Source organism: Capricornis sumatraensis, chromosome 6 (genome assembly GCF_032405125.1).
Source record: "Capricornis sumatraensis isolate serow.1 chromosome 6, serow.2, whole genome shotgun sequence".
NCBI classification, from domain to species: domain Eukaryota; kingdom Metazoa; phylum Chordata; class Mammalia; order Artiodactyla; family Bovidae; genus Capricornis; species Capricornis sumatraensis.
Window position 1 is genome coordinate 58,834,914 of NC_091074.1, and position 18,029 is coordinate 58,852,942.

Genomic DNA, 18,029 nt, shown 5'->3' on the forward strand with positions numbered 1-18,029 from the left:
TTCTTTTCCATGAGTATTTGTTCAGCATTTGGACACTCTGGGTGTCTCTTCACTGAAGTTTCAACCTAAGGCATTGAGGCTGGACTGAATTTTGTCACCACAGTATAAAGCATCTGGGAAGAAAGAAGAACAAAATGAAAGAACAAAGAGAGGGAGGGAGGAAAGAAAAAAGAAAGTAGGAAAGGCTAAAGGAAAGGAAGGATTATCCTAGCCATTATTTAAACATTCAATATAGAAAAAGAGGACACAGGATTAATTTTTATGTTGATTCATGTTGATAGTATATAAAATATAACAGCTTATATAAAAGAAGGGAGATTCTGAATACCAAAAATGCTCCTTTACAATAGATTTTCTTCACTTCTATAATTCATTTCTTTACAAATCATTAACTTACACTTTGAAAGAAAATCTAAGCATATGTCCAGGGAATGAGTTAGAGATGTAAACTGTCACAGACAGTAAGACACATGGAGTGTCTTTGAATCACTGTGTCCTTACCTCCACCCTGATTTCCTGTAAGTGTTCTGTACATTACTGTCCTCATGGCATTACTTATAAACTATTTGTTTTAGAAAAATAATTACAGGTCTTCAGAAGCAATTTAGACTAATTTGAGTTAGGTCTAAATCTCAGCACTTACATAGGTAGGTGAAATACAACGAAGCTTACCTTCTGTTCCCTTCCTACCTACCCTTTTCCTTTCTTAGACCGAGCCTGGCTGATAGAACCAAGGAAGGTCCAGAAGCTTCAGGAAAAAATTTATTTTGCACTTCAACATGTGATTCAGAAGAATCACCTGGATGATGAGACCTTGGCGAAGGTAGGTCCTCGGAGCACAGACCCCCTGTCACTGACAGAGCCCAGTGAGCAGGGGAGGGCTAGTCATATAAGGCAAGGGATATTTCTCATTAGCAACAAGGTCTGAAGTTTACCAAAGGTGGCATAAACTTCGAGTGTGCATTTTAAAAGGGACACTGCTGCTGCTAAGTCACTTCAATCGTGTCCGACTCTGTGCGACCCCATAGATGGCAGCCCACCAGGCTCCCCCGTCCCTGGGATTCTCCAGGCAAGAACACTAGAGTGGGTTGCCATTTCCTCCTTCCAATGCATGAAAGTGAAAAGTGAAAGTGAAGTCACTCAGTCGTGTCTGACTCTTCGCGACCCCATAGACTGCAGCCTACCAGGCTCCTCCATCCATGGGATATTCCAGGCAAGAGTACTGGAGAAAGGGGACACTAGGAAGCTATAATAAGTTGAGAGCATAATAACTTCTTAGTCAAGGATGATACTGATAGGTCTGAACCCCAGATAGAGGAAGACACATTATAGGAACTGAGGGTGCTTATCTGAAGAACAAAAGCAAGGAAACAAGTCTTCAAAAATCACATGTGAAGAAAGAGGAGACTTTGCGCCACGTGGGAGTCTGGTCTGGACAAAAGAATGGTTAGATTTTTATTCAAAATAAGGAAGAACTATAAAGTGATGAGAACTGCTGAACAGAGGGTAGACCACTGAGTGGAGTGAGGTCCCTGTCATTGGTCAGATTCTTAGAGAGTCTGCCTTGTTTCCTTTCAGATATGTTTTTAATGGCAGTCCTACCCAGAGTAGAAGATTAGACTGATGCCTTGTAAATTTTCCTTCAACTCTAATCTCCTCACCTCTAATCTGGGATTTTTTCAAAATGAAATATCTCAAGGGCAGACTGCATGCACAGCGCTTTGCACTTCATTCACAATTCAGCTTAATTAAAAATAGTGATCCTTTAGAAGAATTCTGGAAAAAGTTATGTACCAACATAAAATGATCATAAGAGGAATAAGGAGTTTTCTAATGATATCTAGCATTATTTTAGATCCTAAAGTATCTTAAATTTCTTAAGAATTGGAGTTTTTTTTAGAGGTTGAGCAACTAAGAAGTAGAGCTTATCCTCAGTTAAAGATGACAGTTATCCGACTCTATATTTTTATCATTAAAACTCTCCCACTCTGCTCTTGAAGTTCTTTATTTTAAAAGGCGAGGGGGAGGGGGGCTCTGCTGGAGATACTATCAGATTTTACTTTGCACATACAGAGTACTACCATAAAAAACCTCCATGAGTTAAATATGCTGCTTCATTATGGTAATATTTTGCTAAAATTAACACATCACTAGGAAGAACATTTCTATACCATAGAGTGATAGTTCTCTTTGATGTAACTTGTCACTTATCACATGGGCAAGGACAAATCCCATGCTCTTCATACCTCAATTTTCTCCCAGGTAAGAGCAAAACTGCAACATGCTTTCAGATACACTGTGCAGAAATGATGATACTGTGGATATATGCATCTGTCTCTCTAATTGCTGTGTAGCATGCATGCATAAATGCATCTGGTTAGTTAATGTTGGCAGGAAGAATGTTTCTTGCATTTGGATCCCCCAAAGACTTTAGTCCCCATATTTACCACCCTAAAATCCAGAGTTAGACAAAAACTATTCCACTTCAGGGGATCATCTTCTTATCAGAAAACCATGGTTCTTTTGTCTGTAAAATGAAGATTATAATTTCTTACTCCTATAGAGAAGTATAGGTTCAAATGAGATATATACACTGCGTAAATTCTAACACACTGTGACATGGTGATTATTACTTCCCCAAGACAGTAACCCTCGTGCTTATTCCATTTTCTACTACTTGGTTGGTATCCTGATGGTGATCCGAGGTATTTGGGGGTAGATAGGAGAGAAACTGAAGATGAAACATATGTAATAGCAAAAAAAAAAAAAAAAAAATTAAAACACCAAGTAAAGTCAGCTTAACTCTCCTTTTTCCATCTTTAGTGGGAAAGGTATACAATTATTTTATTTTTTAAGTATAATTAACATACAACATTATATTAGGCTTAGGTATATAACATAATGATTCAACATTTGTATATGTTGTGAAGAGTCATGTCCGACTTACAAAGACTCAGACAGGACTGAGCAACCGAACTGAACTGATATGTTGTGAAACGAACACCACAGTAAGTCTAGTTAAATCCATTCAGTTCTTTTCTTATGGAAAGAGAATGTTGTAAATCTGGGAATCAGAGAAAGTGTTAGAAAGGATAATTTCTTATACAAAATTCACTGGAGTCAAATGACAAAGCATTGCTTCCACTAGTCATGTGTGGATATTGAGTTTCTGTGTGGACCTTTCGCTGTAACGGTCATCATTTGATAGGATGTTATGTGAACTAGGGGCTTCCCTGGTGGCTCAGAGGGTAAAGAATCTGCCCACAATGCAGGAAACCCAGGTTCATTCCCTGGATCAGGAAGATTCCCTGGAGAAGGGAATGGCTACCCACTCCAGTATTCCTGCCTGCAGAATTCCATGGACCGGGAAGCCTGGTGGGCTACAGTCCATGGGGTCACAAAGAGTCGAACATGACTGAGTGACTAACACTATGTGAACGAATGTGGAGGGACCATGAAATGGAAGGAGAATTGGGTTTGCGTTTCTCCCTGCTCTGGACCGTGTGGTTTTGCATAGTCACTCCATTTGTCTGTCTCAGGTTCAAGTGTGCTGGGGAAAGGGAAGGGACAGGCAAGTCTCTTGAGTTCCTGACTGCCTTCATACTCTAAGGACAATGGTGCCATTGACATATAGGGACACCCACTCATCAAACCCATGCTCTCCAAAAGAAATAAACAGCTTCATTTAAATCCATGGAGAACTATTCCTCCATATCACAGATACTTTTCATATTTTCAGAAATTTCTTCTTTCACCTTCATAGCCATGGAGCTCTTTTGCTCCATGACACCCCTAAAAGAGTGACCCCCCTGGGCAATCGGGCACACAGTATGAAGCTTATCTCCAGAAAACTGCACATATGCAACTGCTGTATTCAAGTCCAGTGGTTTGGGTTATAGTCTCAGTAAGTAGGGTGGATCTGCCTCTGTGCAAAGGACAAAGATTGTTAATACTGCCAGCCACTTTGACTCTGAACAGGTGTAGCCAGCTTCAAGTGAGGTGCAGGGTTCAGACATAGTTATTAGATTTCATCTTGAAAAAACTGTCTCCAAAACACTTTCTGCATGCCTACTTCCTGAAATTAAAGTTCAAGTAGCAATGCCTTATACTTTTGACCAAACTTGGACCTGGAGAGGATTTTAAATTCAGGAATTTTAATCCATTAACTAAAAGTTCTCAACCCCTGTGTATTAATCAGTTTATTTATTTTTTTGTTTGTTTGGGGTAAAAATAAATAATCTAGTTTCCTCTTTTCATGATCATAATGATAATATGTACCATATATATAATGAACCATTAGAACTAGGTTAGTTATTCTGCACAAGTGACTTAATCTCTGTGTCTCGGTTTTCTTATTTGTAAAATGTGATTAAAGATAGCATTGATGTCATATGGTTATTTTGAGGACTGAATGAGATCAAATATAAGCATGGTACATGATTCATAACCAATATGTAAATGCTGTTGTTGTAGCTGCTGTGGACAGAAGAAACTTTTTTTCCGCAGGGAAATGTTTTATCCAAGAAATGAGTATATTTGAACTAATCGCTGATGAATGCATACTGTTTCAAAGGATGGAAGTTAGAGGTTTAGGGAGGTGAAGTATGGCATTCCAAGTGATGGGGGCAATGATATATATATAAGAAAGCATACGCTGTAAGCAGACCATGAATAATAGTTAGATTTGGCTGGATCTCGGATTGGAGAAGTGAGGAAATGAGATAACACTGGTCACTCTCACTACAGCTCACAAAAGAAATACATGGAGAAGAACATGGACATGTCAAGCCACTCCAGTATTCTTGTCTGGAAAATCCCATAAACAGAGGAGGCTGGCAGGCTACAGTCCATGGGGTCACAAACAGTCAGATACCACTGAGCGACTAAACATGTATACACATATACGGGCTTCTCTGGTGGCTCAGACAGTAAAGAATCTGACTGGTGGTTCAGGAAGATCCCCTAGAGAGGGGAATAGCTACCCACTCCAGTATTCTTGGAGAATTCCATGGACAGAGGAACCTGGAGGGCCACAGTCCATGGGTCACAAAGAGCTGGACATGACTGAGTGACTATCACTTACTATGTATATATATGTATATGTATGTATATATGTATATGCATATATACACATATATTTTTAAGCCCCATATGACTAGGGGAGGCAGCCCATCTGTTCTCTGGGCTTCACTTTTTTTTTTGTCTCCTAAATAAGGAGGTTGGACTGGATGGTCGTTAAGGTCCCTTCAGTATAACATTCTTTGACTCTAGAAGAGAAAAACAAAGGTTCCTTCTAACATCTTCTTTTGCCTCCCAGTATTCAGTCCTGTGCAGTAGTTTTAACGACTCTTTAGATGTTCTGCCACTACAATAAGTGAATAAATAGATTTCTCCAGGTCTTGCAGATTCAAATGAGTACTCTATGCACTATCGTACTGAATTTAGGGTGATATTCTAGTCCCAAAGCATACACTGTTTATAAACCCCACATCCAGGGGTCAGCATTCCTATCAGGCTTTCTGTTTCTGGCAGAACAACAAAACTATCCAACACAGAGAGGGGAATTTTTCTAATGTAGCAACAGCAAGTTTCTAAATAAAAGCTTATATGAGGGAAGGTTTACACAGCCCTACTTTACAGTGTTAATAATTGAGATTTTTATCTGAAAGAAATCACTCCTAGTCACTCTCACTTTAGTAAGCACTATTAGGATACAGAGTTAGGAGAGAAAAAAAAAAAAAAACAGCTGTGCTGACTCATAGGTAGGGTCTATGGAGCAAGCAAACACTGATTGAGAGATCAGTGAGAACTGCCAAGGATCATTTACAATGATTTTCATTGCTGTCTCAGTAAGATCAAAAGAGACTATGTCATGATTAACAATGGGATGTTTACGCCTGAAGCCTGCTTATTCTTTGTGCAGGACACTAGATGTCACATTAGAATTCCTAGCAGGTGGGCCTGCGATTCATCAGTTTAATCTTGAACAGCACAGTCTGTCCAGTCACCACTTGAGTCCCTGCTCAGATGATGTGGCCTCGTGGTCTGAGCCTCCCTGTTCTCCTTCATATTTAGTTAGGAATTTGTTTTATAGTTAATTTTTCCGTACTTTCTTAAACTACAACATACGAGCAGAAAGTTCTTAACTTGTTAGTGTTTAGCTCAATGAATCATCACGCAGTTAACATACCAGTGTAACCGCTGCCCAGGTTAGGACCAGGCACCCCAGAAGCCCTGCTCAGGTTTCGCCCAGTAGGATCTACCCTGTAAAATAATGCAAGAAGAGGCAAGATTACAGAAAACAGTTCAACAGATCATCCAAGATTTTTAATTCCAAATCAATTCTCAAGAAATAGCTTTCTTAGGGAAGAGTTTTCTGCTTCAACCTACATGTATAATGAGTGGGTATTGGGTGCCAGATGCAGGGGAGGGAGCAAAAAATAATACACAGCCTTGGCCCGTGAGTGGAAAGTCTCCTTGAGGAATCCCCGAGAGAGATCAGATTGTTTCACCTCATGTTAGTCATTTATAGTTTGCTGGCATACACTATAGGTCCCACACCCAGAAATGTTAGGGATTATCTGTCAGACTAATAGTCCATAAGAAGAAGAGAGGTGTTCTTTGTTTGTCTGTTTTCTGGCTATTCCACTAGACATCCAGTATGTTAGTTCCCTGACCAAGGATGGAACCTGTGCCCCCTGCCATGGAAGCTCTGAGCCTTAAACCACTGGACCACCAGGCAAGTTCCAGAAGAGAGGCTCCCCACTTACGAAGTTGCAAGTTGATGTACTGGTTAGGACTCTTGGGTTACAAGGAACAAGAACCAACTCCCGCTAGGAAAAGCAAGAAGAAAATAATAAAACTAAAATCTCATGGAACCTAAGGTCAGAAATCCAGCCCCCATTCAGGAAATGCTGGGACAAGAAATTGAGAAGCCTTCAGAATTTTTCATCCCACGAGTTTCTCTCTCTTTAGGTATCCGCTTTCTTCTTCTCCCTCTCTGAATACCAGTTTTCTCTGCTTCCTTGGTCTTGGTGAAATATGGCTAGCTCTTAGCTCCTTAGGTCACTAGAAAGTAATTTAGAAAGTACATTTAGAAAGTAATTCTCTGGCTCTCTGTCTGATTCCAGATTCCAATCCTAGCTGAAGCAAGTGTCCGCTTCCACTTTAGTCAGCCATTCCCAGAGTAGAGAAAACATCCCATACGGCGTGGATGTCAGGATGGAGTAAGGATGGCAGAAGCGGGCTGTGACCTGAACAGATACCTCAAATTCAGTGCTGGAAGTCTAGAGCCAAATATCTAGATTTAGCTAAACAAAAACTCCAAAAAGAGTGAATGGAGAAGACGAATGGATGTGCAGCCTCACTGTATATTTCTTGTCTTTATCAGCGCTTCCGTGGTTTCTTCTGCTTTAATCAAGCCATTGTTGATGTCCTGCTTCATGTAGGAAGGCATCATGGTGGCCTAAAAGCTCACATGATCTCTAGTTTTCACCTTTGCATGTTCCATTTTTTCAACATCAAATGTGCCAATTATAAAATTGTGGGTTTTCTCATAAAACCACCCTCTGGAAAGAAGCATAGGATTATTATCTATTCTCAAGCAGCTATTTTTCTTCTTATAGACCCCTGTAGGTATAAGCTGAGGCTTCTTTCTTACAAGCAATGTTTATCATAAGAGAGTGAGATGAGTAAATGAGTGTGAAAATGCCTTTTTCTAGACCCTCTGTCTACTCCTGCCATGGGGATTATTTAAACATGATGAAATCTCATGATGATTTGAAATCAACTACCCCTTCCATCTCCAAGTGCTTCTAGATCACCACCCCAGCTATTTAAAAAGTTGTTGAGCCTTCAACTACTGCTGAGGCTTCTCTGAGCTCCTTTTGACATGGGGGTTTCCCAGCTGCAGTACAGCTGAGTTTCCCAGCTGAGTAATATCTTCTCAACCCAGGGTTTGAACCCACTTCTCCTGTATCTTCTGCATCGGCAGGAGGATTCTTAACTACTGAGCCTCCTGGGGAAACCTCAACACACAATATGTGTGTGTGTTCTCAGTCACTTGTCATGCCCGAGTCTTTGCAACCCCGTGGACTATAGCCCACCAGGCTCCTCTGTCTGTGGGATTATCCTGGCAAAAATACTGGAGTGAGTTGCCATTTCCTCCTCCAGGGGATCTTCCTGACCCAGGGATCAAACCTGCATCTCCTGCGTCTCCTATATTGCAGATAGAGTCTTTACTGCTGAGCCATCTAGGAAGCAAACATACAATACACAGAGAATCAATTTTGGTGCTTGTTTAGGGGCTAAGCTGGTTTCTTGTCCTCTGTGTTATTTGGCTGAACAAACATGACCTTGACTATTTCTCTCCTTGAGGGAAGCTTTACTGTCATAGATGGCTTGTATTGACTCACTTAACCCTCCCAACAACTCTCTCAGGTAGGGACTGTCATAATTGTCATCTGACAGATAAGGAAGCTAATAGGTTAAGTGACTTGTCCAAGATTATACAACTGTAAAGAGCAAGTCAGGGATTCAAATGCAGACAGTCAGGCTCATTGAAAGCCCATATTTTTATCACTAGACTAATCCTCTTTATGTAGTATTTGTGTTTCATAGGGAACTCGAGAAATTTCATTACTTGTCTCTCACCAAACTAATAGAACCAAGCAAATGAAACCTTCCCTCTCTAGATATGATCATTTCTGATCAGCCTCCAGAAAAGAAGTTAACTTGACACTCAGTTACCAGGACTATTTCTTACATGATAAAGAATTTGTCACTTTTAAAAAACAGCTGTAAATTTATAAGATTTGAATCTCTTAACAGTTCTTCTCAAAGTCTCTTCTATGGACCCAGTGCACCAGTATCCTCAGGATATGTATTTCAAACATTAAATCCAAGCTCCACACCTAGGTTTCATGAAACAGAATCCCTACAAGTGGATTGCAGTAATCTGCATTTTTAGGAAGCACCCCAGCAATTCTTGTGCACACCAAAGATTGACAAGCATTACAGCGTTGCATCTGGGTGTTTTAGGAACTCTGCACACCATCAATTCAACTGCAGATGATTATAGAAAGCTTTCAAAGCCTCTATGCATTCAGTAGCTATTTCAGGGAGAATTGTAATGTGCAAGAAGTTTTCCGAAATTGTTAGTCTCCTTCTGTGTGAACCAGCTGGTTAAGAAAGCTTGAATAATTTCCCAAGGGACTCTAGTTAGTGGACATTTGTACACTCTTCACCTATGAAAATATAGAAAAGACACTGCTTTCCACCAGGATTCAAATCAGATCTTTCAGAATGGGATTCTGATCATCGTTCTTAAAATTCTTCCAAAGACCTTAACAGAGACCGTGAGACCTAGCATAACCTGACTGTGCAGCCTCCCCAGCTTTATCCTTGAACATGCTCACCCACTGCTCCAGGGACACTAAACCTCTTTTAGTTCTAATACCGCATATGATCCTGGAACATATTATACACCCCCGAGCCCCAGCATCTGGTTAGCTCTCTCTCCCTTCAGAGCCCAGCTTAAATGGTCCTTTCTCAGAAGTGCCTACCTTAAAGAAGTCAGAGCATCCTATTATGTACCACTTGTCCTAGCATCGTTCCTCCATGGCACTCGCCACAGTTTTTCGGTCTGCTTTTGACTGTGTGGTCATATTCATCTGTCTCCCCACATAGATTATAAGCAATAACACTACTGTTTTGTGAATTCTGGTGTCTAATAGAAGTGTCTGCTACCAGTTTAAGTACCTCACAACGTTGAAAAGTCCTGATTCTTAATCTAAAACTTAACATCCATTCTGTAAAGATTCTACAGTTTTGTTTTTTTTTTTTCATTTCTGTCCCTGTGATTAAATAGCAGTGAACTGAAAATTCTGAACCCCAGACTTCTTTGTGTGTTCTAGATCCCTTTAATGAATATGTCAACAGCTCTAATCCTGGTGCTATTTTTAAATGGCTCATAGTGTGGTTATATAGTCATTAGTTGTTAAAAGGAAAGTTAATGAAAGAGTGGAAATTTCTGATTTTGAAAAGTCACAAAGTAAGTAATTATCTATTTCCTCCTTTACTTCAAAGGCTGAAATGGTTTCTTATTATTGAATAGAGTAGGGAGAGCAGTGAGCCTAATTGGTGATTAGATGGGTTTATTTTATTTCATCATTGCTTTCAAGTGTACCTTTGGTCAACTATATGAACTATCAAGCTTATCTTTTGTAAAAGTATTATCTATATGAGAGTATTTATTATTCCCACAGCAATTTGATCACAATGATACTTGGTTTTAAGCAATTTTGACACTAAATGATGGATTCTAAGTGTTTCAGAATTATAAGTGTGTTAAAAGCTAGAATTGTCCAGAACCTGATGACATATATAGTGTTTAACAAACTGTGGGTATTTTAAATTATTAAAACACTGTCTTCTGGGTATTTAAATTTAAAAAATTATATCTTACATGACACTAACATATCAAAACCTAACAGTTATAAGTGGATGTTCTAAAAAAAATAATAATAAGTGGATGTTCTAAAAAATAATAATAATAAGTGGATGTTCTCCCATGACTTTTTAAAACACCTCCCCAAGGAAGCTGAGTGCCAGTGACCTCCGAAATTCTCCCTTAATTAAATATAGGTTTCATTTTATGCATTAAAATGGGAAAGGATTAGAGAGATAGTGGCAAGCTAGTGACTGGACAGCAGAGCAGTCCAGAGCATTGTGAATTACACCTCATATGATTGATGTTATACCTTTCTAACACTGTCATCTTCCAAAACTAAAAATCTGATATTCATGTTATAAAAATCTATGGGAAATGGTATTCATGTTATAAAAATCTATGGGAAATGGTAGATAAGGATATTAGCTAATTGTGTTTCATGCCTACAGTATTGTTAGCACTTTCATATTAATTTCATCACTTGGTTTATACAACAACTCAATGAAATAGATGCTACGAGTAAGTCCATTTTACAAATGAGAAAACTGAGACATAGAGGGTGTCACAGACATATAGCCATTTAGCTACTTTAGAACCAGGATTCCAACTTAGTCAGCCTGCCCGGCCAGCACCTCCTCCTAATGATTAGACTAAACTCCCTTCCATGCATACTTTCTATAAGAACAATGAACTAGGAAGCTTGGTCCTGCTTTCTTTCCTGCTCTTTATTTTCTCTTTAGAGAGTGGGGGAGGAAGGTGTTTTGTTTTGTTTTGTTCTAAAGGAGAAGCTGAAAGTGAGCCTTCTTTCTTTTTGAACAGCTTTTTCCAAAGTCGGTTCCCTTCATCTGGGGCCAGGGAGGACACTGATTCAGGAGACAGAGCACTAATGAGCTTCCCTCTTTGTCTCCTTCCCTGTCTCTCCATTCTGCAGCTAATAGCCAAGATACCAACCATCACAGCAGTTTGCAACTTGCACGGGGAGAAGCTGCAGGTATTTAAGCAATCGCATCCAGACATAGTGAATACACTCTTTCCTCCGTTATACAAGGAGCTCTTTAATCCTGACTGTGCCACCGTCTGCAAATGAAGGCGACAAGCGAACTGTCTCATAGTCGTGGAATGCATCACCATTAAGACAAAAGCAATGTGTTCATGAAGACTTAAGGAAAATGTCACTACTGCAACATTAGGAATGTCCTGCACTTAATAGAATTATTTTTCACCGCTACAGTTTGAAGAATGTAAATATGCACCTGAGTGGGGCTCTTTTATTTGTTTGTTTGTTTTTGAAATGACCATAAATATACAAATATAGGACACTGGGTGTTATCTTTTTTTAATTTTATTCAGGTATGTTTGGGGAAACAACTGTTTATAGAATTTTATTGTAGATATATACAAGAACAGAGCAGTACTTTACATGATTACTTTTCCTGTTGATTGTTCAAATATAATTTAAGAAAATTCCACTTAATAGGCTTACTGATTTCTATGTTTTTAGATAGGCGATGCATGTATAAATTTGTAGCTGTCTTGGAAAGCACTGTGCAGGTATGTGATAAGTATATAATATCTGAGAATATTAGATATGACTATTACTTATACACACACATGCACTGTGGCTTAAAATATCATACCTACTGGCAAAGGAGGTTCAGTCAGGCTCTCTTACGTTATTTACCTTCTGTGTTATATGTTACCTTTATGTTAGACAATCAGGATTTTGTTTTTTCAGCCAGAGTTTTCATCTGCAGTTAATAGCAGAATGGTATCAATTCAGAAATAAGTTGATAAAGGAATAAATATAACGCATGACCTCTGTAGAAAAACTCTGTTTCGATCAAAGACATCAAAGCCTTGTCAAAATGGTACATATAGAAAAAAAAAAAAAATTAACTATTTGGAGCCATTTTCCTGTTTTAAGAATTAGGCCACAGAAAACATTGTGGAGTCCAGGGCCTTTTGACCAAACAACATATATTTCCTATTTTTTCACCAGGACACAAAAACCACCTTTTTTTCTTTGAATTTCAAGTTGTGAGAGAAACTTGATTTTGGTGCTTATTGTATCAACAGAGAAATACAGTCGGTAGATTATGACCACCAGCAATTTTTTCTAAAAAAAATTGGAGTAAAAGAGTAAATCAGAACCCAGGGTCCTTATACCATTTCATGTAAACATTTTTATCTCTTTTGCAAAGAAGTAGAAAGAGAATATACAAAGCAAAGAAGTAGTTCTTTATGTTCATTCTCTTTAACAAGTTTGTTAGAAAAAAAGGAGCAATAAATAAAGGGGGAGGCAGGACTTTCTATGTTCTTCTAGTCTGGGACCTCTAATTTTTTCAACTCCAAAATGCCATATTAAAAAAATAAAGTAAAACCTTGATAGATTAAAATAAAAAGATCTGTGTTATTCTACAGAACGAATGCACCCCAAAGCCAAAACTCTTTCTGGTGCCGTTTGAAATTGCATCATCCATCTACCCTGGGGTTATTCTTTTAGCAACTTTTAAAAGTACAAAATGCCAGAGTTGAGATCAGGATTAGACAACTTGGATTTCCTAATACAAGATCTCACTTCTCCACTTGCCCTCCAATCAGGAGCTTGTTCTGCTTGTGTTCTGGAGGCCTTGTGCCTTTAGTCTCATTTGGTCCCAAACAAGAGTTTTTAAAAGGGATCTAGAGAGGAGCTTTGTGTATAAGACAGGGAAAATTATGATCTGTAAGTGTAGCCTGGCCATCAACTCAAGAAGACCTTCCCTTATCTTGCTAATACTCACACACACACACACACATACACACACACAAATGCACACCTGCTTTGTGAAGTTTCCATCAGTGGAAACTGATTTTTTTTAATCTTATGCTCTCCTGAAGCTGGATGGTTGACAGCCGTCTCCATGATGCCACGGCACTGCTCACTGATGATCAAACAGTAGTGTTCATCTTGTCTTTTAGAAAACAGAGCCTTTTCCCACCTCATGATTGATGAATTCCAAACCAATGGAGAAAAAAAGGCTTTAAAATAATGAATCCCTTTCTCAACTACTGTTATATTCAATTAATTTAACTACACTGAACCAAATTACCTTCAGTGTCTAAGAAGACAGCTGTAGACTGCTTATTATGCTGCTACAGGGACTCAGTTCTTTTTGGTGTAAATGTCACTCCTGTTAGCTCTTTGTATAAAGAATTGATTCCAAGAGTCATATTTCCTTCTAATGGAAAGATTACTTTACTGATTGCTAGGAAAACAGGGTAATGGAAGGCACTCAATTAAACCAAGCTGTTTCCAAATGCAATGTATGTTTTATGATTGGCTTGTGATAGGCAATGCTTAATGTGTCTACTTGGCGTTTCCCTTTGAGCTTTGAACTTATGTCAAACTTTGCTTTCATTGTTCAGTTGGACTGGTGTTTCCTATTGTCAGCCTGTAATTCCTGCTCAGTTGCAAAGGGAACCGTTTGTTTCCTCCAATTTACCTTAGAGGATTTAAATTGACTCAATTGATGAAGTGACTGAGAATTTTCCCTCCCTTGTCCCATGGGTGATGTAGGAAAAAGATTGTTCCCCACACTGCCTCAGGAGGTCCTAGATTTGAATTTGTGTTGTTTCCACTGGTGCAATCATTTCACTGGGACGGCATGAACCTTTTGAAGCTAGGGGACAGGAAACAGCTAACAACTGAACCAGAACAAAACAGTGGAAACCAGTACACGATCAGCCCCTTGCAGTTGAGAAAAGAGATTTCCAATTTTTGCCACAGTTGCCAAATCTGTCCCTTGAAAGACAGCCAAGTCATGTGTTCAGTGGTAACAAAGTACCTTTAAAAGCTGCCCTTTGAATGTCTCCTGTGACTACCTCTGGAGGTATTTTGAAATTTTGGTTAACAACTTTCTTGACCACATGCAACCTTTGTCCCTTCCCCATGAAGACTCACAAGTGTTTGCAACACATTCATAGTAAGGTGGGCACCGGAAGAAAGGACCCAGGATCTGTACTTCTCACGTCATGCTTCGTAAATGACAATCACTGCTTGATGCAGATGTTGCACTGTATCCACTCAGGGATGTTTTGTTTTGTTTTGTTTTTTAAAAAGGTACACCAAGAAGGAGGGGGACAAAAAACAGGAAAATGACCACAAAATATAAATGGCACAAATTAAATATGCCAGTGAGAGAACCACTCTGACAAGGCTTTCAGACCAACGAGGGGTAACTTCATGCTGTAAGCTGAATTTACTTCTATGTTTGGACTTGCTGAAAAATTGCTCATGAGTAACAACTTAGCTTCATTTTCTAAAATCTCCTAAAAGTCAAATGATCCAGTTGCCCCGTTTATAGGAATATGTATCTCCCAGAGAACCCAGGCTTCCTATACAAGTCCTATACAAGTCAGTGGCATTCACCACTTGACAAGGGAGGTGACTTGTGGTCTGTGAAAAGAAAGGCAAGTTTTGGAGGGAACATAGGAGAATAAGGAATTCCACATCTGGCCTAACATCTCATCTCAAGCCCAGCTGTCTGTGACTCTGGTCCTCTTTGTATTCCTTTTTCTGCAGCTCTTTTACCCCCCAAAGATTGAAAAACTGAGGGTGGAGATGTAGTTGACAAACATACCCTTTCTGGATTTCCCTTGTTTTAAAAGTGTCTTCAGGACCCTGAACCACTGGGTAGGTAAAAACAGACAATACAGAGGTCTCTTAGGTAATCAGATTTCTTTGATAGAATCTAAGAGACTCTGGATATTAACAGTAGGTTCCAGGAGGCATTAGTTCATGTCCTATCACAGCTGCCTGCTCCACACACAACTTCCCAGCAGTCAAGCTAAACTGCTTGAAGAAAACCTTGCACATGGATAGTCAATTCACGCTCACTCCCTCCAGTCCCCTGTGTACCAGACTTGACTGCAAAAGCAATTCTTATGTCCGAAGGACACAACTTAACAGCTTTTTTCAGAGCCATCAGTCAGATGCAAATTATGTCAGTTTTGTTCTATATTCTGTTTCCATTTATCATAGAAGCAAGGAAAAATTCTACTGCTATTGGAAATTAGAAGAAATAACATTTTCCTGATTCCTTTCTCTCTCGAAGCTACTACAAGTGGCAGCAAGTTCAGACAAGGGCATCTGTGCCCTGACAGAACCACCGTTTAAGAGAACAGCAATAACTTGAAAGTGTGCATCTGTAGTGACGGTTTGCACAGAGTCCCCTCTAACGAGAGCGGAAGTCCCACCATCTGCTTTAGATGAAGTGGTATTTGATTTTCTGTTCCCAACTGCTAATCCAAACAGCAATCTGATATGGGCAGCCACGTGTGTCTTTAGACAAGAGTTGGCATCCTTTTGGGGTTGTTGGTAGGGGAGTATCTCAGGACCAGAGAAACATGTTTGTTTAAAGCTAAGTTTAAAAATTCAACAGTCTAAGAGGGCCAGGGAGTTGATGCAAATGAGTGAAGCAGTCTGGTGGGAAGCTAGCAAGGAAATGCCCCAATGAAAAGGGGCATCCAAGAGTCAGCTAAAGCTGAAATATTGCTAGTTTCTAAATCTTATGCAATCTCTTGAGTCGTAAATGTCAGTTGATTCAAGGCTTAGTGCAGACCAAACAAACATGTCTCGGGGCAGAAAGTGGTCACAGTCCCTGGAAATCCAATCTTGGGGCCTATCTGACTGGAGCAAGTCTGACCAGGTTCAGGGGCAAGAGGTCTTGCTCTTGTGACAATTTGGTTTCCATATTTGACTAGAGGATATAGTAAGAGGTCAGCTTTAAAAGTGGCAAACAAATCTGAAAATGAAAATAATTTCATGATGGCTTATAAAAGACACTGTTTTGCCCAAACTTTCAGCTTCATAGAGTCAGGTGATTAGATTTCTTGCCACTTTCTGTTTCTGAAAGTCCAATGCACAATTTTTATGCTTTTGAGTCTTGGTGTGTTTCTTTAAATGTACGGTTTCATAATCTGCAAGTTCTTATTTTTCCCTTGGTTGTGTCTAAAGAATTTATTCCACAGTCACAATAACATAGTCCTCCATTGTTCTGAAGTGAGGGACCACGGATTTTTTTGCAGCGAATAGGGGTTGTCTGTTTGTGCACTTTTTTCCTTAGCTGTTGAAATTCCTCCGAAGCAAATTGGCCATAGTAATCTTTGCCTCCTGCATGACTGTAAGCACGACCTCCAGTGGAGCAGACAGAGCAGCTCAGTGATTGTTCTTATGGCCAAAAATAAAGCACAAGTTTACTGAGATTGAATAAACCCAGTTGGGGGAAGCGCAGGGGATGTGCACCCCCACTGGGCAGCGTGATCCTTCTGTTAAACCATACTCTTTAGGCAGTGGCTGATGGAGGGCATATACCTGCCTGGGTCATGACTGAACACACACACACACACACTAGGTATGTCAGAGAAGCTCCGGACCACACCCCCAAGCACAGTACCGTCTGCTTCATCTGATTCACACACACACACACACACAGAGGAATGAAAACTACACCTATAGAAAATTGAGTATGTATTGTAGAAATGTAGAGGAAAATAAAAATATTTTTTCAGATGTAATTACTTTTAATATATGCTTGTGGAAGGTCTAATATGATGTATGCTGTCTCTGTAATTTTTGCTGTAAATAACTGGAGACAGTGAATACACTGATTTTTCTATGTCTCTGTTTAAGCATAAGACTTTGTAATGATTTTTTTAGAGGGGGAAAAACCAACAAAGAGCGAATATGTACTTGCTTCCTTTCTGCGTGTTACGTACTTCTCAGAAACTGGTTGTAATGGTTTAAGCATCTTGATGGGTCATTGGTGTTAAGTGTACGCTTCCTTTTGTAAGACAGCTGAGAAAGGGACAGGGCTGTCAATTAAATCTGCTCCAAAGAATCTGTATTAAGATTTCCCTAAGACTTGTAAACCCTATCTGAACCAGACAACATGAAAAAGGAAAGTTTTTTAAAAAAGAAAAAAAAAATGTTGCCTGAGGAAGTCCTCTTTCCTTGTAGCAAATGGCTTAGTCCATATCCTTTCTGCACGGAATAGCTTAAGGAAAACAAACTCTGCTTTCTGATGAACAAAATATTTTTGTACACATTTATTTCGTATTAATAACCTAAGGTCAGATCACTCATTCGCTGAAGCCATAACTGACCTTTACCAAATAAATGTTGTCAAGAACCTGGGGGAGGGTGGGGGGAGACTGAGAGGGAGGAAAGTTGAAGGTGTCATGAGCTGTAACAACACAGGCAGGAGCAAGTCTGATGAGTCTGATGCTTTTCCTGCATCCCAAACACAACTTTAAAAGGCTAATATTTTATGATGATTGATTTATAATAAAAAAAGATATTTAGATTTAAATGAGACTTTCCAATATTTTTGAAATCCCTGACAATAATTCCTTGCTTTTAGGACTGAGAGAAATAATTTTCATGTACTTCCAACATTCAGAGATTTAATGTTTTTACCTGAGCTCCAGCCCACACGTGTCAAGTAGAGAGCAGAGGTCTGAGTCCTCCAGCATTGAAACCATGTGGTTTGGGGCTTGGCTGTACCTACCAGCCACCACTACACCTGGAATGTGCAGCTTG

At 39.5% G+C, this 18,029-nt stretch overlaps 1 protein-coding gene across 1 annotated transcript in view; it reads left to right on the plus strand.

Annotated features, from left to right (window-relative positions):
* The window catches only part of RORB (RAR related orphan receptor B), a 52,571-nt gene extending 41,034 nt beyond the window's left edge, over positions 1–11,537 (plus strand). Inside the window, exons 9-10 of the mRNA XM_068974011.1 lie at positions 711–823; positions 11,382–11,537. Of these exons, the coding sequence (XP_068830112.1) occupies positions 711–823; positions 11,382–11,537 (269 nt within the window). The remainder of the gene's footprint in view (positions 1–710; positions 824–11,381) is intronic.
* The last annotated feature ends 6,492 nt before the right edge of the window (positions 11,538–18,029 follow it).